Source organism: Cyprinus carpio, chromosome B23, assembly GCF_018340385.1.
Source record: "Cyprinus carpio isolate SPL01 chromosome B23, ASM1834038v1, whole genome shotgun sequence".
Lineage (NCBI taxonomy): Eukaryota > Metazoa > Chordata > Actinopteri > Cypriniformes > Cyprinidae > Cyprinus > Cyprinus carpio.
In genome coordinates this window covers 18,613,253-18,641,220 of record NC_056619.1, presented here as the reverse complement: position 1 = coordinate 18,641,220, position 27,968 = coordinate 18,613,253, and the positions used below count along the sequence as shown (strand labels likewise).

Genomic DNA, 27,968 nt, shown 5'->3' with positions numbered 1-27,968 from the left:
CATTTAAGAGTGATTGTGTGCATTTTAGTCTCAAGAACATGTGAATAAGCAGCTATCACAAAGACTTCCCTAAAATGAACACAGAGTTAAATATAGAAGCAGAGAAAACTGACAATTTCTTCTGACATATCAGGGTGTTTGTTTAATTTTATACCTCTATATATTGTTTCATTGAATTAAAAGTAATGCAAATTTAAAATTACTTAACACATTATTTTTCTTTCTCTTTGTGGCTACAGGCAATTAAAGAGTGAAACCTGAAATATCATTATTAGGATGACATATCTTCAAATCACAGTAATAGGGGACTAATACAATGACATGGATCTGCATTTATTAACATGCCATAAAAAGTGTCACATTTCAGATAGCTACAATTCACAAACCTAGTCTCTGATTAAGGTGCTTGGCCCCCAAATCTGTTGTTTTCAGATATTAAACACAGGTCATGTTACATTTAAGACAGCTATGAGAAACAGGTCACATTCATAAGGCATCTAAAAACATTTAAACAATAATGTTTCTACACACATTCTATTATGCATAAAATATTATATATATAAAAAGAATAATAAATCATACATTGTTTTAAGATATGTTGCATAATTGTATTTATTTTAAATTGAACAAAGTAAAGTTCATCAAGGATCTAGAAAATAAAAACTGGATCTTGCTGGAATTAGGAACTTCAGCACAATAACAACATGATTAATTCTGTACAAGCCCTATTTAATTTCCCTATATTTAATTTAAAACTTTTAAAAAATATTAAAGCCAGTGACTTAGCCTGGAGACAATTCCCTAACCCCAGGCCCAGAAGGCATCTGCAAACCTTTTTCATGTTTTTTTTTTTTTTTATGCTTATTTTGAGGGAAGCTAATGTTTGTGGAATGGATTTTAACATGCTAAAATGGAACTGAAGGCATAATCAATTTAGCCAAACATCAAAGGTGTGGGGAATATGTAGAAATGTATGAATGATGGGAATTCCAGTTCTGAAGAAATCTGTCCATGCAGGCCTGTAGATCCCAGAAGTGTCATGGTGTCAGTCCCATTAAGCAAGAGAATCACCTTTACCACGGGATGCGGGGTGTTCGTGTGGGCGGGGTTTGTTTTGACTGTGAATGTGCCGGAGGTTTTTTTGTGAGGGTCGAGCGAAGCAGGATGTCAAAGAGCGTGAGCTGCAGTCACAGGCTCCATCCTGGCAAAGAGACGGGAAAGAGTAAGGAGATACGCTCAGCATTATAACAATTCATGTGACATTAAGACAAAGACTCTGCAAAATAGTAATAATGTATATTTTCTAGTTGTATTTAATAAAAATGAATTCCAATTTGATCTTCCTGATTGTATGTGTCCCATATACTGTATATATCATTGTTTTAAAAGAATATTTCTGATTGTTAAAAATCAAATAAATTAAAATATGTGATATGCATCTTTAAAATAGACATTGTCATATGTCAGTTAACAGATTGACTCACAAATCTACACATAACATACCAAGAAATAACTTTATTGAGGAAGTCAGTTGTGAACTCAATAATGGCTCCGAGCAAGTCTGATTCATACAGTGACTAACAAGCGAGTCCGAGGCCATTTCATCACTCAGACTTGCTAAAAAGGGTTGATTCATAAGAATAATTTGTTAATGACAAAATCGCATATGGACACACAGAGTGTTTCCAGAGTGACTAGATTTCAAATTACTGTCACACTTATTATTTTTGCAACCATTTTAGTCTCACTGAAATATTACTCCCTCAAAACCTTCAATTTAGTTTTTTGTCATGTTTATTGAATGGGTTAAACTTTGCTACTAACCTCCAAGCCCTTGTTCTTTCTGACTGAACCCCTGTCGATTTGGCGCTGAGTTTGGATCTGGCTCTGACACACCGTCTCTTCTTTCTGACTTTGTTTCATAAATCTGCGGTTCACAATCTTGGTGATGCTGTCATTTCTGACCAGTGGCACCGCTGGTATACGCGACGGGGGATGCTCGGATTTCTTTGAACCCACCAGACCGATGTGATCCCTACGAGCTGCTGGCGCTTTCTCCATCTCCGGGTTGGTCTTCTCTCCTCGACCACACACATTGCGCAGAAACTCATGGACCAGACCGTATTTGTGAACCCCTACATTTTTACGGCCACCATGTTTATCGCTGCCCTGCACTGATACTGAACTCGGCCTGCTAGGTGTCGAAGCACGTTGCGGCAGAGCCCACAAACCACGCTCTTTTACTCCATTATCCAGCCTGGAGGAGGCGCTCAGAGATGAGGAGGAGGACAAAGAGGATGTTGTGAAAGAGGAAGAGGATGAGGGGGATGTGGAAGAGGAAGACTTAGAGGAAAAGGGAGAGGATGCAGAGTGTCTGCGTTGAATTTTTGGCGAGGTGGTCTGTGATTGAAACCGATCTGCTGGACCAGGGACCCTTTCCAGGGACACTGATGTCTGCGGGGTTCTTGAAGATACAAATGAGGTCACTCGAGGCGACCAGTGCTTCGCAGTATAAAGACATCGAGGACCATCGGTTTGTAGCCCAACTGTGGTCACCTGTGGTTGGGATTGAGTTTGCGTTCCTATGCTCACAACACTCACTATACTGCTCCCAAAATCCTTTGCTCTTTTCCTCTCCAGAGGGCTGGATTGGGAGGTTTGCAGCACACTGGCTGTGATTTCCTTCATATCATCACTCAGGTTGGCTGAGACGCCCAAGTTATTGAAAGCCAAGCGTGAAGGGGATGTCAAACTGGAGGTCTGAAGACCAGAAGAGGATGTAGAACTGATGACAGCGTTCGAATCTCTTTCCATCAAACTTTGGCAGTCAAACGGCAGGCTACCCAGCCAGTTTTCATATGCAGCGACCCAGTCTTGGTTTACAAGGCCACAGGAAACAGCATTGAAATATGGTTCCTGGCTCTCCTCAAGCTCTTCCTCCTCTGCTGCTATCAGAGAGCTCATTTGTATCCTTTTTGCTGATGGTGGGCTGTAATATATACGAATGCTGGTTCTCTCTGGAGCAGTGTGGCTTCTCTGGGTCAGCTCCTGGTTTAAGTTCAGAGCAGGGAAACTGGGAGGCATGATAGGAGAGTCCCAAGTCTTGCAGGGGTCTTCTCTGTCCAGAACGGCAGCTTCTCGACTGAGGTACTTCCAGTTCTTGTTGAGTTTTGCCATGCCAGTTTTGAGAGGCATCCTGTTGGAAAAGCAAACTCTGTTAAGGAATTCAGTCAGATAATTTGAGTTCAAACTATGGTGCAAACAAACGAATCAAGCTGACCTCTCCATTTTTGCATCTTTGGTCAACATCTTGTATCTGGGGAACTGAAAATGCATCAGAAGGATTATTATTTGTGCATGCATAATTAGTTCAATTGTGTAATTTTATCATATATTAAATCATATATTAAATAACAAAAAAATACTTCAAAAACACATTTTACATTAAGAATAAAAGGAAACAACTTAGGGACTTGGGGTTAAAATAAATGACACAAGAAATATTGCATGGAATGCAATGCAATATAACCTTTCAGCAGAAAAAGACTGAATCGTTTTAAGACAGGGAATCCTTCCCATATTGCTTAGGGATGAGCGATTTAAGATAAACTGTGTGAAATGAAAAAGCCTGTCTTATTTAGAAAGTGTGTCAGAGAGATAGTTAGGGATTACAAAAAAAGAAAACAGCAAGAAAACCCTTGGATCATGAAAAAAAAAATATTGCCAAAATTTCTTTGCACTCCAATCCAGGCTTTACTTAACCCCATCAAACTGTCACTGTCTGCATTCCACTTTTATTATTAGCATCTATGATAATAAACAGGACTTTTTGTTTAAAGGAAAGAAAAGAATGAAACTGCTGTAAGCCCAGAGGATGACAATTTAAAGATCCATTTTGCCTTTGTTCCTTTGTATAATGTTTCCTCATTTCTCTCTTGTCTCCTTTCCCTGAACCCTGCATAATGTTACCCTCCGTTTACTGTAAAGGAAAGTAAACTCCTTATTTAAACTTCAGCTGAGCCTTGATAAGTCTCTCTGTGGTCACTGTGGTTTGGATAAGCCCTTTTCAGAGTCAGAAGTTGTGATTGAAGCTGATGTCTGCACTCCGCCTGCTGTCCTACAGTCCCAAAAGGGGATTAGCCTAAATTCAGTTGCCATGCGGCCTTTTCACACACACATGCTCATAGCTGATAGTTCAGACTTCAGATAGCAGAGAGCATGAACTACTGTTCAAAAGTGTGGAGTCTGTGAGATATTTGAATGTTTTTGAAAGAAGTCTCCTGTGATTATATAAAAAAAAAGAAGAAAAGAAGAAAAAAAAGTTTTCTATTTGATTATTTAAAAAAAAAAATGTAATTTATTCCTGTGATAAAAAGATGAATTTTTAAGCAGCCATACTGTTACATAATCCTTCAGAAATCATTCTGATATTCTGATTTAAATTAAATAAATAAATAATAATAAAATAAATATTGGAAATTCTGTAATTTTTAATCAGTTTAATGCATGTTGAAAAAAGTATTAAGTACTTTTTAAAAAAATGACTGATAACAAAATTTTGAGTGGGCACACAAAAAATGCCAAAAAAAGACCTAAATAGTGGAAATATGTAAATATAAATATTAACAGAATTAAAAAATAACACTGGTAAAAAATAATAATGGTCTGATTCAAACACTAGTTAATACGTTGGATATCATGAATTATTTTCTACATAACGTGTTAATTTCTGCATTTACAAATTTTTTACATTTTATTTAAATTAATATTAGTTAATTAGAATTATGAACAAATTTGTTGAACTTTATTATAACCCCCCCCCCCCCCCCCCCCCCCCAAAGTGTCTTGTAAGACCTGTTTTGATGGTTGATCTTTGACAGTTGAAATCATGTCAAAGTTCCTCAATACACTAAATATGTAAATTATTGTTTCCGTGAATTGCACTGATTTTTGCTCTGACCTGCATTTTTATATTTTGCTTAGCTGTCTTCAACCCTTCGCACTCTAGACGCACACGGTTCAGGTGTTCTAGGAGTTCCTGCCGCTCAGAGCTCCAGCTGCTTTCACGGACCTTCAGCTGTCTTGTCAGGTCCATCACTGCAGTGTAGGACTCTGCTAACAGGTGCTGAAGCTTCTCAATGTGGTCCTTCTGCAAAGCCGCATTCAGGTCTGATGGACCCTTTACTCCTGCCTTCCCAGCTGAACCATCCAGCTATAAACAAACACAAACAGCTTGATGACATTTCTGCTTCAATTTCCTCCATAAGTCCCTACAGACGCAAGAATGAAGAAAGAAGAGGAGACGACATGAGAAGCAGACAACAGGTTCATTGATACTCTCTGAAGGGAATTTAAACTGATCTTCTAGTTCTCACCCTGCTTATGAGGCTCTTGAGCTCTGCACACTCCACAGCCCACGCTGCTTTGGCGTTAGCAAACTGCCGGATGACAAACTGGGCTGCCCTGTGCTGCTCCATAAGTTCAGAGAACAGATCCGACAGTGCTGTCCTGAGGTCTGACAGCAGGGCGCTGCTTACCTGAAAGAGGAACATATAGTGGTGAATGAACACTGGCCAACAGGAACACAACCAGATTAACTGGAAATGACTTAACAGGTCAAGAAACAATGCTATTGGGCAACTATGCTCAAAGAGGCATGTTCAGCTAGTATATTATGAAAAGGGCACATTTTTGAATGACGTTCTTTCAGGCTGAATGTATTGCACTATGAAATGCTTTTGGAAGTCATGTTGAAACACTATTATTTTTACCCCAGTAATCCTCATTCTTTTTCATACCTGACTGTTGCACTTCTGTTGAAGATTGCATGCTTTTGACTCTGTGTCCTTAAGCAGATGATGATCTTTCTGACAATACATCTGAAATGAAAAGACATATAAAATTGGTTGTTTCTGAGTAAAATAAACTTTACAATTAATAACATTTATTGTGTGAAATTATTTATATTATTATTTTAACAAAATGTCACACTGAAGAATTTTGGCACTGATAAAGCTTTTTTTTAATTAAGTGAAATATATGAAAAAAATATAGAATTACAGAAAAAGCATTTAAAGATTATATAAATACATAATATTTTATTGTGCATCATTTTCAGTCTTACTCTCATTTTCTTAGATTATCTCTCTATGTATATATTAGTCAAATTATGCAAATGGTGTGAAAAATATTATGTAACTGCCTATTTAGGACACATTAAATGGTAAACATGTATTTTCCACAACAGAACATTATTAGCACAATACATGATGAGATGGGAAAGATTTGATGGGAATGCATGCATATATACTGTATCATTGAACATTGTTAGTGGGCGAATTAAATAAATCAAAAGTGTGTTTTAGGTATTCAAAGGGCCCAAAAAGTGCCCAAAGTTGACAAAACACCCACCTACACAACATATTCATATATGCTTTTGGTAGGCATTTTTATTTTGCATTCAATGTACATTTACATTTATTTATTTATAGGTTCTTGCTTTCCCTGGGAATAGAAGCCCTGATCTTGGCATTGCTAGCTCTATGTCTGAACTACAGGAAAGCATTTACTGTTATTTCAACTGCAAGTATTGATCATTACAAAGAAAAGTTCAACCATTTTCACTGATAAAGATGCGAAGATAAAGATGCGTGACCGCAGTAGCAAATGTCGTTGCCAAATTTACCTCAAACAGGCTCTTTCCATCAGCTGTGGGTCTCTCTCCCTGCCTCCACTGCTGCACGAACCATTGGAGCTGCAGAGTGAGCAGCACTAAGCTGTCCTGGTTACAGTGATTTCCAACATTTCCTTCACATGGAAGTTCTTGACTTTCTTGATACTTTGCATCCTCTTTCATTTCACTTAAATCTTTGCCAAAATGCAAAATATTCTTCTCTGTAACAGGCCCAGGGTGCTCTGAATTGGAGTTTGACAGCACCTCCAACTTTTCCACAAGAGCACGCAGTTGGGCTTGTAACACCTCTAATCCATTGGTCAAGGGACTCAACATGGGGTCCAACAGCCACTGATGTGTTTTGCACTGAGGATCTACTGCAGTTTTGCCTAAGTAGGGAGCACCAGCAGGAGTGTTATGGGTGCATGTAGGTGAGAGGCCATTTTTTGCTGGGGATGTTAGGAGCTGGATAGTCGATCTGACAAGCAGAGCCTGGTCATGGATGGCAAGAAGACTCTCTAGATCTTTCACACCAAATGTGCAGTCTGACTTAGACTGAGCTTGTCCGTCTTCTTCTTTAGTTTCTGCAGAAAGCTCCTGTTCCCCACCAATCGGCCCTTCTCTGTGCATGTGGCTGATAGAAGAATTCTCCACATGATCCTCCTCTACATGCATCTGGTTCTCCTGCATATAACTGTGGGTAGTCGTTGCATCTGCATTTTCTTTCCCATCCAGACATCCACCTCTAAGCATCTCCCCCTGTTCCCCAGTTTGGAGAGGCACTGCTAATCCTTCACTGGCCACCTTCATCGTCTCCTCTTCTTCCAGGCTTCCTCCTCCTCGTTCACGCAGTTCACTCATCTCTGCTCGCAACCCACGGTTCTCTACCTCAAGCTCCACTATTCGACGACTCAGCAGCGTGGCTTCCTCCTCCACCAGCCGCAAGTGAACTTTGACCTCTGCTTCTCGGGTGTGGGTGGAGTTAGTGGCGCCCGCTGCAGCCTGGGTTTCATCTACCTCACCGTAAAGCAGACGGTATTTGGCGAGCTCCTCCCGCATCGCCTCACTCTCCAGGGCCATCTTTGTTAGTTTCTTGCACATGAGCGCAGACTCTTCTTTGGCAAAGTGGAGCTGGCATTTCAAATCAGCACTGTCATCCTGTAGAAGACACAGGTGTGTTAAAACAGTTGGCATATATCAAAAATCAGAGGAACTCTGATGACTAATGTTGGCCCTCTACCAAGACCTGCAACAAACTTGCACTAACCTTCACAAATCAATCATTAAGACTAATGTAACTTCCAACTCACCTGTGGAGAGAGCTTCTTTTCACTCTTGCTGGATGTTGATCTCAAACTTCGTCTCTTTAGAGAATTCTGTGAATGCACCACATCCATAATTAGTCCAAAGACATTTCAGAGGCTTATATAACAGCTTACTATGTATAGGTGGGTTGATGCAATTTGTCCCCTAAGATGATGTCCTCCTACGGGCATAAATGTTCATTTGAGTTATATTAATCATAGTTGTTATTTTCCATCATACTGCTGTCCACTGCATTCCAATACCCAATGGAATGTGTGACTGTAAGGAAAGCATGCACCTAATAAACACACTCAGTCATGTTCGTGTAGTGAGATGGCAAGAAATCCAGCTCCATTACTACACCAAACATCCATACTGCTCCAAGTATGTCAAGAATGCTGGCTAGAGTCAGCCTATCTGTCTGCTGCTTTGTCTGGGAGGCTCAAACCCTTAAAAGTACAAAGAGCAGAGGAGGAGCATGTAGACTTCAAATTATCTTCTTTAAATGTTAAAAATAACTTTATCGAGTCAATCCAAGCTGTTAAGTGCTAGACAAAGCTAAAGAGTAGCACTCATATTATAGGTTGATGTTTTGAGATGATAAATGAGTAATTTAACTTGTGGATCAAGACTGCAAAAAGATTTTTGACTGTGATGGATGAGTAAAAAGTGTAAAATCATGTTTCAGGTAGTGTCAGGCTCACACGAAGCCTTGATAATCTGGTTGTAGCTGATTTGTTCTGCTGATGAGGATCAGGAATGGGCAGCAGCTGTCTGAGCTGAGCTGCTGGGATCCACTTCTAAGCACTGAATCCTGGATTAAACTGAATGCGTGCCGTTATTAAAGACCTACAGGCCTTCATTGCCAATTAAGTTTGACTTGTTCGGTGTTGGTATAATGGTGGCGGCCTATATTTTTTATTATTGTGAGAAAGTGAAAGCAAAAAATATGCCTTCTTGTTATTTCAAACATGTATGTGGTAACTGAACATCATAAGACCCACATTTAAGTATTATGGCTTGCAGCCAGAGTTGGACAAGGATCACCCTTTCAGATATATTTCTAAGTGGTTTCTTCCTCACTCTCTTCAACCTTTCAGTTGCCCCATTTTTTCTCTCTTCTCCCCTTCACTGCATCTACAAGTGAGAATGACAGCTGTGCTTTGAATTCAGACCCTTAGATCATTCTGTGCCCTACCCAAGCAGTCAGCTGTCGGTTACACCCACTACATACAGTTGGGGTAAAGGTCAGATTGTAATCCTAACGGGCATCATGAAACTAAGGAGCCTAAGCAACAAACAAGTACTGCTTTAAAGTGATATAGGGCATAAATCATATATATATGCTACCATTCAAAAGTTCAGGGTCAGGGTTTTTTTAATGAATATTTTATCCAGCACGGATGCATTAAATTGATAAAAAGTGATAGTAAAGACATTTATAATTTAAAAAATAATTATAATGTTCAAATAAATGCTGTTCTTTTAAACTTTCTATTCATCAAAGAATCATGAAGAATTGTATCATGTTATAAACTTAAATATTAAGCAGATCAACTATTGTTGACTTTGATAAAACACACACACACACACACACACACAAAACAATCTTGACTACCAAATCAGCATATTATAATTATTTCTGAAAGCTCGTGTGACACTGAAGACTTGAGTAATGGATGCTGAAAATTCAGCTTTGCCATCACATGAAAAAAATAAATTTTAAAATATATTAAAATAGAACAGTTTTTTTTTTTAATTGTAATAATATTTCAATATTACTGTTTCTACTATTCAGTCTTGGTGAGCATATGAGACTACTTTCAAAAACATAAATCTTAAACTTTTGAACAATAGTGTATACATGTATATACAGCAATGGCTTTGTGGTCATACCACCTGTGATTTGTCCATCTCAGCCTGTAGGACCTGCTTTGCCACCTCCAGATCCTGCAGCCGTTCACGCAACTCCTCATTTTCCCATTCCAGCCGTGAATTTTTCTTTTGAATGGCCTCAAGTTCGCTGTGTAGGCGAAGGGACACGCTTTTTGCCACCTGGGAAAATATTAATTTAGAGTAAAATAAATACACTGCAAACCATGTGTCCATGCTAACTATCCACAAAAATGTTGATGTTAATATGATAATTATCTCATGTCATTTCATTCTCTTGGGGACCACTGTAAGACACACAAAGCTCTATATTTATAGAAAATACATATCTGAAACTTTATATGGAACATTGCAAGATGAGGATTAAATTACCATGTTTCAGCAGTGGTTTGTGACATTGAGGATGTGAAGAAGAAAAGTGGTTAATTAATTGTTCGGGATTTAATATGGGTCGACTCTCCTATGATCTCCCTCCTTACCCTTTGCAAAGCACTCATGCTCTTGATGCTCAAGGGGTTGCTAACAATTGCAAACAATGTCAAGGGAAAATGGTTAGAGTGCATGTGACCACACCACAGAATTCAGCATATGACTTTTCTTTTTTTATATATATCGCAGGGCGATTATTTTCAGCATTGAGTTCCAAGAGCAACTTCACAAACTCATATTTCTCTGTGAAAAAAGTTAATGATGGAAATGTGGAGTACAGCAGACTTTGAAAAGGATGCTGTTAGATATCAGATTGCAGGACATTCCCGTGGGGGTTGCTGAAGACTCAATATCTTGACAGAGTGCTAGTGAGGACGCCGAGAAGCAATGGACACACACACTGGCCCAGTTTGTGAAAGGAGGGTATCTATTTCGCTCACATGCCTTTAAAATAGACTGGTCATGGACATGCCCGCAGCACACACCAGCAGCTGTGCTTGGACACTTCCCCTCTTGGATACTGTGGCTATAGTCCTTGACACATATACCGCACACATGCAAATGCACACACTCTTTCATTCAACCTTGAGTATACTTCACATTGTGTTTCTCTATAATACATTTTCACTGTTAATCCTGCACAGACAAAGCGTTCGGAAGAAACCTGAGGAATTTGTTTTGCATAGTCTGGAAGCAGATTTCAAAAGAAAACAGCCATTTTATATGGGTCGCCCTGCTGTGTAAATTCGTTTTTAATTCGTAACGTTCCTACAGAAAGCTCTGTCGCTGATTGGCTGGGAAGTTCAAACCAAAAAATGCTTATGCTGTGAGTGGCCTACCACAAACTGAACTACACCAATTGTCTGCCAAACAGAAAACCGAGGATTTTTCTCCTCATTTTACTAGTTGGACCACTTCCAAAAATAAAACCACTCACTACACATGTCAAACTGTAAAACAAAATGATATTTCAGCTCTCACTAAACCCTTAGTACCACGATTTGGGTCACAAACCACAATGGAAGGATTACACAATCCATCTGAGTGCATGCTGATTCATAAAAACAGAGTTTTGACTCATATAGTGACTTACTTTTCAGCATTTAACTGGCACTAAGCGTTAAGCAATTTAGATAAACATCCTGTCCCGATGAATGCCATGGACTGCATCCAAAACCCTAACAGTGGTTTTCCTGTACACACACCACTGTAGCTTAATTGCACCCAAATCATGAGGGAAACATCTATTTAATTACACCCTGAATGTCAGTGATTGCTCTGTATGCTTTATTTGACCTCATACAAGGACTTTCTCACAGAAAACACCAGCAAATTATGACTGTAAGCACATCCTCACCCTAATATCATGTTCAAGTGTCCTGATAAGCTCTCCGTCCACCTGTCCCGTCTGGGCTACACGCAGGCTGCGTCTCTCTGCTTTCCTAAGTCGGTACTGGAGGATGCGACAGGCCTTGTTGGCCTGTTCCAGCTGCTGTCGGAGTTCCTGCAGCTGGTAAACATCCTCCTCCATGTACATGTCCCTCATCTCCAGCATCTCTGAGCGGAGCTCCTCCATTTCATCCTAAAAATGCAGTCAGAATTGTGTATGTCAACATCAATTTCATAGAATTGAATCATATGTGGCAGTTTTACAGCAACCATAACTGTTTTAAAATGGAAGTTTTTGACTGAAAAACATGAGATAAATGAATGCATATTACTTCAGTTGTATGTACAAAGGGTGTTTCCTATATCGCTATCAATGTCAGTCTTCAGCCAACTCATCCAAGACAGTATTGGCCTTACATCTTGAGTGCCAGCATGCTGTTCGCATTAACCCACAGAACTAGGGGTGCATGCCAAGAATGACACGCTGCTCTTCTTGGATGCATTGGTGGCACTTCTGTTGACTTCTTGATTTCTACTGAGACACCTTGCACTTAATCACAGTAAAGCTTGTCTCGTTCTCACTGTGAACCCGTCCTTCTGTTGCATGTCAATACAATGAGGGATGACACGAGCCAATTAGTGAAAGTATAATCTTCTAAGAAGAGAGTAAATCTTACTGTATAAGCCATATCACGTGCAATTTATTTTTGCTTTGTTTATGTGACTGTTAAAATGTATTATACATGTAGTAGACACTGTGGGATTGTTTTGATTTACTTTTACATAGTGCAGCACATCATATGACATGATTTATGCCATGTTGGCTGATGATATTAGATGCTTAATAGTCATAATCCATCAAAACAGGTTGCATTTATACTCTCCTTTATCTAACATGGGTAAAGTGAAGGTACTTAAAACAGATTCTCACAAATAATTAAATGCAATTGTACAGCAATACATCGTTTTGGTAGCAGAATTCATACATCTGTTAAAAACTACAATGTTTATGTTTAGAAAAGCATCTTCATTTGGTGGATTTTCCATATGCACTCCTTGAGATCAGTCAGATGCTTGCTCATGTCCACTATGTGACAAAACAAAACATTGTCACAATGACAAAAGACCCTCGTGGCAATTATAAATGACTTTAATTTGATTGTCTTGTATTTAAAGAGGAAATATGAAATGTGTCCCACTTTACCTACCTGAACCCTCCCAAGCATAATTAACACCATGCATGACCATTTAGAATTAATAAACAAACAAATAAATTAATTAATAAATTAATCAACAAACCTCACCTTTAAATATTCATTTTCTGATCTTAGGTCATCAATCTCTCTCAGCAGATCCTCATGCACCCCATCAGCAAAGTCTCCAGTCAGATCTGAAAATGCCACAGACGCGCTCAAGTTCAAGCGACTGTCCAGAGAAACGTAGGACCTCTGGTCTCCAGGAGAGATGCTTCCCTCTCCGAGGCCAAACCCTGGAGACAGGGTGGCATTAATCAGACACTCTTCTTCTCTGTGTTCTGATAATATCTGCTCAGCTGAATCGTCCATCATCTCTTTGTCGTTACCTGTGTGACAGACTTCATCATACTGTGACTGGGCATCAGTGGACTGCTTATGCTCCTCAGATGCGTCCGAGATCTCAGAGCTGCTGTCTGTGGATGACAGTTTCCCGGTAGCACAGCCAGAGTCCTTACTCAGGTCATCAGACGTGATGCTGCCATCCGACAGCTTTCTTCTCCCGCACGATTTATTGCGATTGCTATCGGAGCTTTTTCTCGACTCTGGTCTCATCTCCTTTTTCCCCGTGTGGATGTCTGGCGTGACAGATGCTCCACGCTTTGGTTTCCTAGAGTGAACCTCGTTGGTTTTGCTCTGTGAGGCTGCTGCTGGGATGATTTTAGACCAAGCGTTCGCCTGGGGTTGTTTTGACGTCATGTGTTGCATATGATGCCGGTGGATTTGTCTTGACGGCTGCTGGCTGCTCGCGCTCGCGTCCCCGCAGGCTTTATCCTGCCCGTCCCGTCCGTGATGGGATGAGCGTGCATTAGACTCAGGATTTGCATCAACTTTTGTCTTTGTCATTGTGTTGGCTTTCAAATATGATAATTTCCTCTCATTTACCTTGCATTCTTTTTTGTTTGTTTTTGATTTTTTTTTTTTTTTTTTTACAAAGACGATTAATAGCCTGTAATGAGATGAACGCTTCCAGCAGAATCCTCTCAAGGGTTTGTGTGAGATGAGGTAAAGTTAAGGTAAATCCGGGTAAAGCCGTCGCTCCAGCGTTTGAGTGAATATCTGTACTGTGTGGCCATGTGCTATAAAAACTCTGAAATCTCCGCCCCAAAAACAGGAGCTTACACTCTCTCTTTCTCTCACTCTGAGTCACAGACAACTCTGCTTTACTGGCATTATTACGAACAGCTACAATAATGCCAAAACAATGTTTTACTAGCATAAAATATGTTAGTTTTCTCCCATGCATATTTGTTCAATATTAATTTAGTAATCGGCTATTTTGCATATGATGGCCTATAATGAACACTTATGACTGAAATCGGTAACAGTATCTGTGTTATTCATTAATAAAATCTAATAAGATGTAAGTTATTTGATTCATGGGTTGGGTAAGTCTCTTTTCTAAATATATACACCGATTTCAAAAGGAAAACAGTTTATCAAAATTCACGCTTCTCAGTGGCACGGAGCTGAAAATATCCTAACATTGCTCCGCTGACATCTAGTGGCTTCAAATGAAAGTAAAGTTTCGACGCATTCAGGTAATGTGGGCTGTCGCCAAGGCAGGGGCATATCAACTTCCTTCCGACACAAGAATATTTATTAATATTGCAATGATTATAATCTGTTTAGTATAACCTGGTTTATTACATTATGAATTCCCCGCTGGAATCCAAATTACATCAAACATTACAGTTTTTGTTTGTTTGTTTGTTTGTTTTTTACTATGCCTAACAAAACATAACCAGAAGTGGACACACAAAAGCCCTGATTGCATGAAATAAATGTTGAGGCTAATCACTAAAACTAGTCGTTTTTTTCTTCTCTGCAGCTTATTGTTTAAATAAATTATTGCTTATTAAAAATAGTAATTTGCAGATATACCAACTATTTTATTTGTATTTGTAATATATTTTGATGTATTTTGGACCTATTTTAAATATTTAGTTATGTTTTTGTTATATTTTTCCATTATTTCCCCAAACTGCACGTTTTTCACTTATGTTCTTACACTTTCACTTATATCTTGCACAGTTTTTCTCCAGTTTCTTGCTGCACAAAATGAACTTTTTAACATTTACATAAAGTTATGTTTAAATTAAATGCCTTATTTATCATTTTCTAAGCTTATTTTAATTAAGTTACTGCATATTGTATGATTTGAACTGCATAAAAAAGTCCATGTGATTAAAATTGAAAGCAAAATGCTTTCTCTTAAAACCAAGAAACCATATGTTACACTATTGGACCTAATTTATTTTCATGCTCTTATCAAAGGCCCCACAAACTTCTGGTCCTGTTTCACAGCACAAATAAGAATTCAAAATATGCAATGTAGTTGTAAAACATCTGTCTATTTGTGAATTCATTGAATATTTTCTATAGCTTCTTACTGATTTTTCTTATTCACACCCTAAAATCAAGGAGCGCCACTGCCATAGCCTACGGCGATATTTATTGTTAGGATTATAAATAACCCACATCCCTGCCTTTTTAGTACCGACCCCTTTTATGTAACCTCAATATAACCCCGCCCCTTCGAAAGGTTAATATCGTGCGTTCGCTGAGAGGGCTTCTTTCACAATAGGCTACTGCTTCTGTCAATCAAACGTCGCCCCGCCCAACTTCGTTTGTACCACTCCAATCCAGTTTTTCCTCCCGTCCTGGCGAAATGTATCCGCCCCGCTGTCAGTCTTCCCAAACTGGGCGCTTGTTTTCTGTCCCACCGGAGAAAGGAGCGACCCAGCTTTACATAACTGAAAGGTAACGCGACACACGAACAGTATACAGCCTTCTACGCAAGATCGACGTTATACGTCGTGTTATTTTGTGCCTTCTTGAAGGTTTTGACGATATCAAACGGGTTGATGAGTAATATGCGGGTTTATTATAGGTCAGTGCTCACTGCTAGCGGCTAACGCGGGTCAAAACAGCTCAAGCCAAACACCCAGTGCCTTCCGCCCGCAGTAGATCTAGCCTGGAGATGCCGCGCGAGGCAGGTTATTCATAGTATCTGATGTGTTTGTATATCTAACGGGACATAACTTGAATGTCAGCTTGCCCTCATGCACGGATAGCTATCATTTGGCAGTGAGGATGGGTGGATGTAGATTGTGTGTTGTGTTAATATGGTGCTGCATGTGATCATGTACTAAGCAGTGCGTTCTATGTCTTTTAAATGATATACTGAATCAACTGATTGAACTGTACTTTTGATGGGTTTAATCTACTCCACTGTTTTGGCTGACACTCATTACACCTGTGCTTATGATGAAAGATGCTACTATGATCCATCTTTTAGTTGACAGCAGTACTAATTCTGGGAATGCATTTTGACTTGATTGAGAAGAGCACATACTGTGGAGCGGTGCATTGAGGGAAAACAAAAGGTTTTATAAAAAGATGTATTAAACTGATTTAAAAAAAGTGAGAGTAGATACATTTAAATTATTTTTTTCCCCAAATAAATGCTGTTCTGAACTTTCTGCTCATTTAAATATTCTGAAAAATATATCAGTGTTTCCACAAACATTAATTAGCATAAAACAGCATATTAGAAAAGATGATGTGACACTGAAGACTGGAGTGACAGCTGCTGAAAATAAAATTTTGCCATCATAGGAATAAATTACATTTTAAAATATAGTAAAACAGAAAAGAATTATTTTAGATTGTAATAATATTTTACAATTTTATATTACTGTTTTAACTGTATTTAATAAATGCAGCCTTAATGAGCTTTAATAGACTTCTTTCAGAAATCTTACAGACCCTAAACTATATTCACAAGTGACACCAGTCTAGACAAATCTGCTTTATTGTATTGCTACCACTAATAAGTTATGTTTAACGTAGTATTTTTTTTTTTTTTTATATATATAAGTTACGACTGTGAACCTGCAACTGCTGTTAGTTAATAAAATAACTTTGTGCATCCAGGTCAGTATAAATTCCAAAACTACTGTCTGGTGCAGTATTTTCTTCCGGCACAACCACCAGGAACTGTGCCACGTTTTCTGAGAACCAGCCACTTATGTGGTTGTCTTAGTCACCATTGATCTGTAGCGCTGTCATTTTCCAGTCAGTCGTACGACTAGTTTTTTTTGTTTATTGTTGTTATAACAGTCCATCACAGCCGAAAGACGTTCATCCAACCGTTCCCTTTAGCTGAAAGACTATAGGGTTTATTGTTTATCTGATTATTTGGAAATATTTGAAAGAAAGTGTAAAAAGGTTTTGTAGTCAACAAGTTTTTTTTTTTTTTTTAAACATATATGATTAAATAATACTGTTACAGTCTGTTTTGGTAAGGTATATAGTGTCATTATTTTAATTTTTTTGTACTGTATATTGTGCAATGTTTGTGTTTATGTAAATGGAATTAGATGATATTATATAGAAATATTGTATTATAACATTTGTTTCATAACAAAACAGGAACTTAAATAATACAGTTGAAAGCTGTTTTCCAAAGCCAGCATTGTGAAATGATCTTTGTCGGTCTGTCTTGTGTACTGTAGCTTCATACAGTTTGGCTGCCTTGCACCCTATCCTTCACATTAAGAGCCCAAGGCTTTCTTTGTTCCAGCCCAAAGCGTGCGGTCAGTCACAGCCACCTCTAGTCTACATTCATTTCAGTTGTGCTACCTTAAATTTGTGCGGTTGCAAAACGACCAGGGCTACGTGCTGCTGAGCCAGCCAAGACTTCCTCTGTTGGCAGTTTACCACATGGGTGTTTGAATGTGTGATAGCTGTCAGCTTGTTAAGTGGCTGCTTTGCCTTTCTGAGTTCCAAATAATTTGCATGGTGGCCACCTCCGTTATATGGCTAATAGTTTTTTATGCTGCTTTGCATTTATGCCTGCCTCCGTTATATGGTCAATAGTTTTTTAAACTGCTTTGCATTTTTGTTCATCGACACCTGTATAATTGGCTGTCTGAACAAGAGTTTTCCCTTTTAGCTCCCTATATCTGTTACTCTTTGTGTGTGGGTCAAAGACATGATGCTTATTTATGTCCGGTTTATTAATTTATTCAAGAATATATTACAATGCAATTCATACATTGAATATACCGTTGTAATCATTTTTTAAATTTTTTTATTAAATCAAATTAAAATTAATTTTGATTACTTTTTTGGGTGCATAAATTAAAAAATGTCAACTTTCCTGATATGACTAGAAGAAAAAAAACCCATTAAAATAATTTCATTCTTGAAGTGTGTTAAATATTTTGCCATAATTGTTTACCATTACTTCTTGAAGTTTTTAACAAAATTTTTGAAAATATTTAAGAAACATTTGTTTGTCATCTGGTGTGATTTAAATCATGTGGAAAGATAAAACCAACATGCAGAAAAAAGGAAAATATTTGTAAGCAAATTTAAAGCATATTTTGCGTTGTTACAAAAAATTAAATTTCAAATGAATGCTTTTCTTTTGAACTTTCTATTCAACAAAACATCTAGAGAAAATGTACAGTATCTTGCTTTCCACAAAAATATTAAGCAGCACAACTGTTTTCAACATGATACTGAAAGTAATGTAATGAGCAATTTCTTCATCACCCATTCAACAAATGAGATTTTTGAAAGATGATGTGAAACTATTTCAACTTTTCCATCACAGGAATAAAATAAATTATAATATATATATTTAAAAAAAAAAAAAAAAAAAAAGGTATTTAAAAATTGAAATAATTGGCCTTCTAGTAATTGGAGACTTCTTACCGACCCCAAACTTTTTAACAGTAGTGTATACGATATATATTTGATTAAATGAATTTAATCTACTTTTATTAAATATGGCATTCAAACCATATAATGCCAACTTGAATACAAAAAGCACATTTATAAAAAAATTCTGAGAACTCTTAAGAAATATGTTTTCATTTGAGTTTTTATTTTCTTTATTATGCACACCCTACCAGGACATTTGCGTCATAATCCCTGAATGGCGTCCTTTCTTTAATTAAGCCAACATTGTGAATCGGTACAGTCAGTTGCAATAATGACAATCGGATGCTGACACGCTCTCTCTCTCTCTCTCTGCTATGAGCTGCCATTGACCATTAAAGGATTAGCTTGGTCGGACATTCTCATCAGATGGTTTTGCCAAGCACAGCTGTTTAAAGACTGCAGTGAGATGATTGGATTTTTTCTGTGTGTTCAGTAAGGGAATGGATATAGAGAGTAGGCCAGCATTAGTAGCCAGTATGTTCCAGGTATACGGCATAGAAGTAGTCTACAATACGTTAATGATTCATTTTTATAAGTCGGACTAATGAGGTTCAGATTTATGTCTTTTTAATTTGCAAACCTACAATATTAATCTCTGGTTTGATCTACAGATCAAATTCAAGCTGTGAAACAATGCATTCTGATTGACATCAGCAGCAGTAACTGTCCATCATGAACAGCGAGGAAGAGTTCTATGATGCTGAGACAGGTATGTGATGAGGTTTAGTACTGTACATCACATTTTTATCACCTGTCACCTATAGCTACATCTCTCTTCTGTCTCAGGTTTAGAATCAGACGACTCGTGTGAAGTCAGCTTTAAAGATGCCTGTGTCTATGAGAGCAAGCAGACGGTGAATGGCAAGGTGCCATCTGAAAATGGAGTATGGGAGAGGCGGTAATGAAATAATATCCAGCTGCAGGAAACAAAATGTGAAGATGTTTATCCGCCGAACAGTGTAATGAATTTTATGTGTGTGTCTGTGTGTTCAGGACTACTCTGCCAGCGCCCATGTTCTCCAGAAATGATTTTAGTGTATGGGGCTTTCTGAAGAAATGCATTGGAATGGTGAGCACAAGCTACTTTGACCAAAAAACAGCTCAGTCAGAAGTTCTCCATTCAAACAAAGCATGAAATATGAAATTGTAAAAGAGAGACATGTTATTTAGATTGTGGTGTCATCATCCACATGCCAAGCTATTTCTATCTGGGAATACTTTATCTTTGCAGGAGCTGTCCAAGATAACAATGCCTATTGTTTTCAACGAACCGCTGAGCTTCTTGCAGAGGATTACAGAGTACATGGAACATACATACCTCATTCATAAAGCTTGTACACTTTCTGATTCTATAGAGCGGATGCAGGTTAGTGCCTCAAGGCTCAAGAAGTCTTAATTTGCCCTTCCACAAATGAAGGCCTTGAAAAGTTGCTCAATGTTGCTTACACTTCAAAAAATGTGAATGTTCCACAGTATTTTGGCTTGTTTTCCTATAAAAATACCTAAAAATGCCTTAAATTAGAATACATTTATCCTCTGTTTTCTGAGAACAAAATTAAGCAAGTTAATGCTTAAAAAAAAGAGCAAATATCTTTCAGTGGGATATGAAAACTTGCAGATATTTGTTTTTGTTAACCATTAACTTTTTTTCTCGGTTTCTCAGAAAACAAGCCATCAGAAGGTACAATTAAAAAGTTATTTTACAGTTAAAGGGTTACTCCACTGCAAAATGAAAATTTTGTCGCGTTCTAAACCCGTAAAAGCTTTCCGGGAAAGTATGAAAAGCATCGTCAGAATAGTCCATCTGCCATCAGTGATTCAACCGTAACATTATAAAGCGATGACAGTACTTTTTGTACACAAAGAAAACAAAAATCACTTTCCTGGACCTTGACACTGTTATTTATTTGGCAGTCAATGGGACACATTCAAGCCTCCGTGTTTTCATCCAAAATATCTTAAATTGTGTTCCGAAGACGAACAGAGCTTTTAAGGGTTTGGAACGACATGGGGGTAAGTGAATAATGACAAAATTTTCATTTTGGAATGGAGTATCCCTTTAAGCTGTTTTTTTTGTAAAATGAATAAAAATGTAACAGAGATCTAATGGTAGTTGTATTTTCAAACTTTAAAGCGTTTCTCATTGTGTGCTCTCTAGATATTTACATTTAGAGAACATATTGATATTGTTAACTTATAATGTATTCCTTACATTTTCTTTATTGGTTTTAAAAAGGGCTTGAAAAAGTGCCTTCATAAAACCTGCAGAAACCTTGCCTCCTTTATATTTTGTTCTCATACAGTATGTGTGCGTGCATGGAATACTCAACAAATTCTTATTACGCAATTGCATCTCATTTTGTCAGCTTGTTGCCGCATTCGCCATTTCTGCTGTTGCATCACAATGGGACAGAACTGGGAAACCTTTTAACCCTTTATTAGGAGAGACTTTTGAACTTACAAGGTAAATCTGAAGAACATTTGGACATAAACACTATTCATCATCTACTACAAAGCTGAATATGTAAATCCAAATTAGCCTGCACCAATAATTTGAATATCTGTGCTCAGGGATGAAGAGGGTTACCGCATGATCTCAGAACAGGTGAGCCACCATCCACCAATCAGCGCCTTCTATTCAGAGTCACTCAATCAGGACTTCTCATTTCACGGCTCCATCTACCCTAAACTGAAATTCTGGGGGAAGAGTGTGGAGGCAGAGCCTAAAGGCACTATGACACTTGAGCTCTCCAAGTGAGTTTTATTTATGTGACATCACTAAGTATAATATGATCACCTTTTTATTGGAGCTGGAGAGTCATTGAGATCCTCAAGTACCATTGGACTCTTGAGCAAGGCAGTAGCCTTTCTCTGCCCTTAGTGTACTGTAACTTGCTTTGGAAAGCATCATCTGCTAGATAAGTAACATGCTGGAATGTCCATTTATTATTTAGCATGTTTCGTATGTGTATGGAAGAGATTTTTTGGGTGTAAGTTTTGGCTGAGCTATTTTTTTAACTCTTTTTCTCTCTCTCTCAGACACAGAGAAGCTTACACATGGACGAACCCTATGTGCTGTGTGCATAACGTTATTCTGGGTAAACTGTGGATTGAGCAGTATGGGACAGTGGAGATTGTCAACCACAGGTACTTCATCTCTTTCCTTACTTACACTAAATATTCTGCCTGCATTTGTAACCTTTTTTAGCATTTAAATATTGTTGTCGTACAGGCTGCATTGTGATCTTTCCATGTCACACGTGGATTAATGTTCACTCATTCCCTTATTTTTGACTGAGAACTCTCTCTGTTCGTTTTAGCACTGGGGACAAGTGTGTGCTGAATTTTAAGCCATGCGGCATGTTTGGCAAAGAGCTGCATAGGGTAGAGGGACATATCCAGGACAAGAGGTGAGCAGTCATTCGTATCAAATGTCAGTGGGTATATCTGGCACCCAGCCTGTAGAGTTCACTCTGCACATCCACTTTGTGTCTGTAGCACTAAAGGCATCAGCAATGTCTTTTACAGCTGGATTGTATATGTACTTTGGCATTTCTGATGTACTTTTTTCTGGATTTGATGCTTGTGTTTGTGACTCATTTTGTCTGGGTCTATTTCAGTAAAAAGAAGCATCAGGTTATCTATGGGAAGTGGACTGAGTGCGTGTATAGCATTGAGCCAAAAGTCTACGAAGCCAACAAGAAAGCAGAGAAGAAAAGCGGAGGAGATTCCAAGAAACACAAGCAGGTACAAAGCGTTAAGTCATTTATCTCTTACTGCAGAGCTGTGATCTATTTTCTGTTCTGTTTTCACATGGAAGTCCAAAAGGGTTCTCACGCATTCTCAGATAGAGGCTTCATCACTTACCACAATAGAGACTGTTTGCTAACTCTTAGAAGAGAGCACTATACATTTTTATGTAACTATACAAACAAACTCCTTGTTCAAGTTTTTTTTTTTTTTTTTTTTGTGAAATATTTTTAAAATGTATTATTATATGTTTAAGGTCTGTAAGATTTTTATTTATTTATTTTTTTGAATGATTTTGAATTTGAAAGAGGACTCGTATACTCACCTGCATTTATTCGATAAAAAAATACAGTAAAAAAAGTAATATTGTGAAATATTTAGGGATGCACCGAATGTTTGGCAACCGAAAGCGCTTGGCCAAAAAAAGCTCTTTCCGTGTTCTGTGAAAAAAATAAATAAATAAGCAAAAAGACCAAATAAATTGTACCGAACAATGACGTGACATGATAAAATACAGGCGCGCATTAATTCAGCAAACTTGTCAGTAGTTTGGAGGCATTTAAAAGGGTCAAAGACAGACGCAAAAATCATTATATAAGCACCGACTGCAAGACTGCATCGCATGTCTTCGATGAAAAAGAGGAAGGGGTGGTTGTTGCTGCTGCTTACTGTATGATGATTGAAATTGTGAAATGGCCTTAAACAATTAGTAAAACTGCAGAATGCTATGTTTTTTAATACAAGCACGTTTTCAAACAGCACTGACTGCACGAGCTCCCAGCGCCAGGGTTCAAAGTCCAACACACAAGGAAAATGTGAGCTGAAACACTGGTACTCGTCAGTTTTCTCAGTAACATTTTTAGAATCATTTATAAATTCAACAAAAAGAAGCAAATTACACACAACAAACAAATAAACAAATACAAAAATATATAAATTCAACAAAAAGAAGCAAATTATACACAGGGGGGCCAATAATTAAAATTTTGGTGCATCCCTAGAAATATTCTTACACTTCATCCACGAAAATAAATTTCATTTCATCCCAACAAAATAAATATTGTTACAGTTTTGTTTCAATTTGACTATATTTTAAAGTTTTATTTATTCATGTGATGGCAAAGCAGAATTTTCAGCAGCCATTACTCTGGTTTTCATAGTCACATGATCCTTTAGAAATCATTCCAATATGCTGATTAGGTACTCAGAAAATATTTCTGATTATTATCAATGTTGTAAACAGTTCTTTTTTGTGGAAACCGTGATATATTGTTTTCAGGATTCTTCGATGAATGGAAAGTTGAAATGAACAGTATTATTAGAAATATTTTGCAATATTATAAATGTCTTTACTGTCACCTTTGATTTAATTTATTGCACAAAAAAAACAACAACAAAAACAACTACTGTCCCCAAACTGAACAATAGTGTAACTAAAATGATCTGCAGTGTGTTTGCTGGAAGTCAATTTTTGTTTCCCTTCTTTCTGTTAACATGCAGTTTCTGTGAGATGTGAAGGTAAAGAGGTAAAAAGTGGGTTTTTATCAGTGTAGCTACAGTAACTGAGCCACCATTATAGTAGAGTTTGTAGTTCAATTAGTTTTTTCTAGTACATTTGCTTCCAGATCTTGCTTTGTCTGTAACGTTTAATGGTTTTTATATGTATGTAAGATATTATGGGTTATTAATGGAAGTGCTGTTTGCTTGTGATCAGGAGCAGAGTACAGGGGGTGATGATGCAGATGAAATGCCAGATGTTCAGGAGACAGTCACTATGATCCCAGGCAGTACGCTGCTATGGAGAGTAGCCCCTCGACCGCCAAACTCAACACAGGTAACCCCAAGCCCCCAATGACTCCAACATCTGTCTTGCGTGATTGCATGTTATGCTTAATTTCTCTGTACTTTTCTTTTTATCCTTGATTCTGTTTAGATGTATAATTTTACCAACTTTGCCATGACGCTTAATGAGCTGGAGCCTGGCATGATTGGAGTCATTGCACCGACAGACTGTCGCTTGCGACCTGACATCAGAGCTATGGAGAATGGGGATATTGGTATCTCTCTCATATTAAGCTGTCTTCTGTATGTTCCTGTACTTATTTTACCCCTAAATTTAAAAGCTATTCTTAAATCCCAGATACTGCAAGTCGTGAGAAGGAGAGATTGGAAGAGAAGCAGAGAGCTGCCAGAAGAGAGCGTGCTAAAGACGAGGAAGAATGGTCTACGAGGCGAGTATTTGAATTGATTTTTTTGCCTTGGGTCCTCATTTTGCATATTCTCTTTCCTCTCATGTTTAGAAATATTTAAGATCTGTTTTGTTTTTGTTTGACAAACAAAAATGAAAGCTTCTCATGAAATCAAATGAAGACAGACCGAGTCGTGTATATTTCATACATAATTAATTTGTGCTGATTTAAGTTCTCTTTGGGAATTAACCGTCAACCCTGAATCCATTTTAGATTTTATTTTATTTATTTTATTTTAGAGTTTTAGCATTATCTAAAGCACACTTGTATCTGTGTTTAAATTTAAAATTATACTATTTCAAACTGACCAACCACAGGCATTGAACATTTTTAATGAAGCCAGCCAGTTCTGAGACTGCTAATTGAAATATTAACATTCAAAAACAGAAGCAGATACCACAATTTAAAACCCTTTTAGTATGTCCATCTTGAAAGGTTAATATATAAGTTTAAAAAAATAATAATAATTCTGTGAGGATTTTGAATAGGCTTTTTATTTTTATAACCTTCTTGGCCTCCCATCTTTCAGATGGTTCCAGCAGGGCAAGAATCCTTACACTGGAGCTTCAGACTGGATCTACAAGGGTGGTTATTTTGACAGGAGATATCCTCACCTTCCAGACATCTACTGATTCGGTTAGGAAGACTGAAAAATCTTGAGATTCATCCTTTGCTCTCCTTCACTCAATCCATATCATCTCCTCTCCTTAAGCTCTTTTCATATTTTTCATTGGAATGTGAGATTCATATGAACAGTTTTTGAACAAAGCCTCTCCAAGAGTTCTACTCTTTACTAGAATCTGGAAATTCAGTGTGAACAGATTTATTTATTTTAAAAGGTAGGGAATACCTTAATTATTTAGTTTTTTTTTCTTTATGTATGTTAGTGTAAACATTCTGTGCAAACCTTAGTATGTTTAGAAATTGCTAGTTTATGTACAGTATGTGCTAACTTACCTTTCCATGCGTCTTGCTAGTTACACTCAGGTGTTCATTTTATGGGTACAAGTGGTTAGTGATGGCATCACTGCAGTGCCATCTGTGAAGATTTTTTGTGTCATTATTATAATGTGAGGCTGCTCAGAACCTATTAGGAGAGCATAATTTTGTGTTTTTGTTCAAACTAATGCTATTTTATCATCTCTATAATATGCTTTTTCCTTATCTCAAAAATATGACCTCTGTTTTTGGTATGCATGATGTGCAGGAACTTCACATTTAAAGATTCTGCCTGATTTTGAGTACCTGGAATGAAAACGAGTTTATTTTTCTGAATTATCCCACTTTTTGTTTTACCATAAATTACGGTTATATCTCACTGATTAGGCTCTTGGGCAATTTCTCACCATCTCCATTGTACAGGGGAGTTTACTAAACCTAATATTCTCATTCCTCACACATTTAGATATATTTTAGATCTGTTTAGTTTTTGTTTGACAGACAAAAATGAAAGCTGCTCATGAAAAATGTTTACGGGTTAAAAAAAAGGGTGTTTTTTTAATTGTTAAAAAACTCATAAATAACACAAAACCTATTGCTGTTTTGAGTGTTTATGGTTGCCAAAGAGACTTTTCTCTTATAGAAACTAAAGCCATATAACTCGTCAGGACTGCGTTGTTGAGTGATACATCCTTGTGAATGAAATGGAGATGGGTGCTAATCTTTCTTTTTATTTCAGCACTTAATGGCTCACGAATGTCACACACACACACACACACACACACACACACACACACACACACACACACATATATTCATGTGTACCAAAAATGCTCAGAATGTGTTCACATGCTTTCTGCCATACAGCAAATTTCATTCTGCAAGGACTCATTTTTTTCATACAAATCGTAGACAAGATGACCTCAGAGGATCATGAAAGACACCGCTGTCTTTAATTTCGAAACTTTAAACAATACTGTGATTTTAACACTCACAAATCTCAGAAGCTATGCAAACATTGATGGGAATGTCTGTCTGTTTATGAATTGTACAATTTAATGTGTCAATAAGCTCCACTGTTTATGTAAAATACTTTGGTTAACCTAGCGCAAAGGTGTCAAGCATGCTAGTACTTTTTCTGATGGTTTTTCACACTATTATTGGCTGTTTTTCACAGCATAAAGTTGGTTAGGTGTGACTGCAGTGATTAATAACACTGTTATATAGTTATTAGAAATGGTTATCATCTACACTTAATGGAAGCTCATCATCTGCTGTGTAGCACAATATTTTATTTATCTTTAATTAGAAATTACAAATGCCAAGCTTCGGGCCATGGCATACTTTAAATGAAAGAGTTAACTACAATTTATTTCCCTCTGTATTTTCTACACTATATTGTGGCATGTCTAAACATAAATTATTTAATCTCACTATCAATGCTTACTAGCGGTTAGAAATATGAGTATATTATTCCACCAGCTTCTAACGTAAAGTCTTTTAAAGCCCTTAAAATCATGAGACATTAAAAAACAACTTATCCCCAATTGTCTCATGATTTTGTGCCATGTTCATCAGCGATTCCTGTAGCAATCACATCAAGTTAATACACAAGTAAATCTGGTCACAGTGAATGCAACTATGTAAAGCAAACATACACTAAGAATTTTCAAGTCATTCTGTCTGTGTTCTTATTAAGCTGTTGATATTGGTCGGGACACTAGGGATCGATCGTTTCTGTTGTGAATTTCACAGATAGAAGCCCAAATTTATACCACTGTGGTGCTATGATTGATTTACATAATTGTACATGATGTATTGTGACTTTTTACTACATTTGTATAGAACACATGAAATGCACTTAAACGGTCTTATGAATCTGCTCATTTGTAAACTAGCAATATTAATAATATATGTGAGTACTCACTAATTAAAGAAATTTCATTTTGCTCTTTTGTGTTTAAAGGGAATTGACAAGTATCAGTTCAAAATTTCTGACAAAAAACATTTGGGAGAAGCTTCAGCTTCAGGCATATGTTTGATGGTGAGAACGTTTGTGAAATATTATGTTGTTTTGCATTAATTTGACCTAAAATGTGAACTGATCTTCATCAAAGTCAATGTCATTAAACACATAACAGAAAAAGAAAATGTGCTTTCTTTCTGTCTTTATTCAGCAAGCTGGTATTGGTTTAGAAGTATAATTATTAGATTATTCAACAATTAATTTGACAAAGAATAACTAATGCATTAGAGACTAGCCTTTTTAAGGGTTGTTTTGTTGACATTCAGTTACAGTGTTACATGGACAGGTTAACTAAACACTCAATACAAGTGCATATAATAATACAG

The 27,968-nt window shown here is 37.3% G+C and overlaps 2 protein-coding genes across 3 annotated transcripts; one reads left to right on the top strand and one right to left on the bottom strand.

Annotated features, from left to right (window-relative positions):
• Positions 1 to 833: 833 nt before the first annotated feature.
• On the bottom strand, positions 834 to 14,015 carry LOC109093767 (protein SOGA1-like). The gene is made up of 11 exons (XM_042750284.1): positions 12,994 to 14,015; positions 11,658 to 11,882; positions 9,878 to 10,033; positions 7,984 to 8,049; positions 6,686 to 7,831; positions 5,799 to 5,879; positions 5,376 to 5,537; positions 4,961 to 5,212; positions 3,281 to 3,324; positions 1,825 to 3,196; positions 834 to 1,201 (listed from the first exon to the last, which is right to left on the bottom strand). Exons 1-11 carry the CDS (start codon positions 13,786 to 13,788, stop codon positions 1,055 to 1,057), a joined length of 4,446 nt encoding a protein of 1,481 aa, XP_042606218.1. The 5' UTR covers positions 13,789 to 14,015; the 3' UTR covers positions 834 to 1,054.
• A 1,538-nt stretch (positions 14,016 to 15,553) lies between these two features.
• Positions 15,554 to 27,767, top strand: LOC109094139 (oxysterol-binding protein-related protein 2-like). 2 transcript variants are annotated; one of them, XM_019107814.2, is made up of 15 exons: positions 15,625 to 15,705; positions 15,836 to 15,937; positions 19,290 to 19,387; positions 19,465 to 19,576; positions 19,672 to 19,747; positions 19,910 to 20,044; positions 21,045 to 21,142; positions 21,250 to 21,432; positions 21,718 to 21,825; positions 21,999 to 22,088; positions 22,299 to 22,425; positions 24,143 to 24,262; positions 24,362 to 24,485; positions 24,569 to 24,659; positions 25,207 to 27,767. In XM_019107814.2, the coding sequence occupies exons 3-15, from the start codon at positions 19,351 to 19,353 to the stop codon at positions 25,307 to 25,309; spliced, it is 1,404 nt and encodes a 467-aa protein (XP_018963359.1). In that variant the 5' UTR covers positions 15,625 to 15,705; positions 15,836 to 15,937; positions 19,290 to 19,350; the 3' UTR covers positions 25,310 to 27,767. The 2 variants fall into 2 exon arrangements, with proteins under 2 accessions (XP_018963358.1, XP_018963359.1); XM_019107813.2 differs by lacking the exon at positions 15,836 to 15,937 and having other exon boundaries at positions 15,554 to 15,705.
• Positions 27,768 to 27,968: the final 201 nt, after the last annotated feature.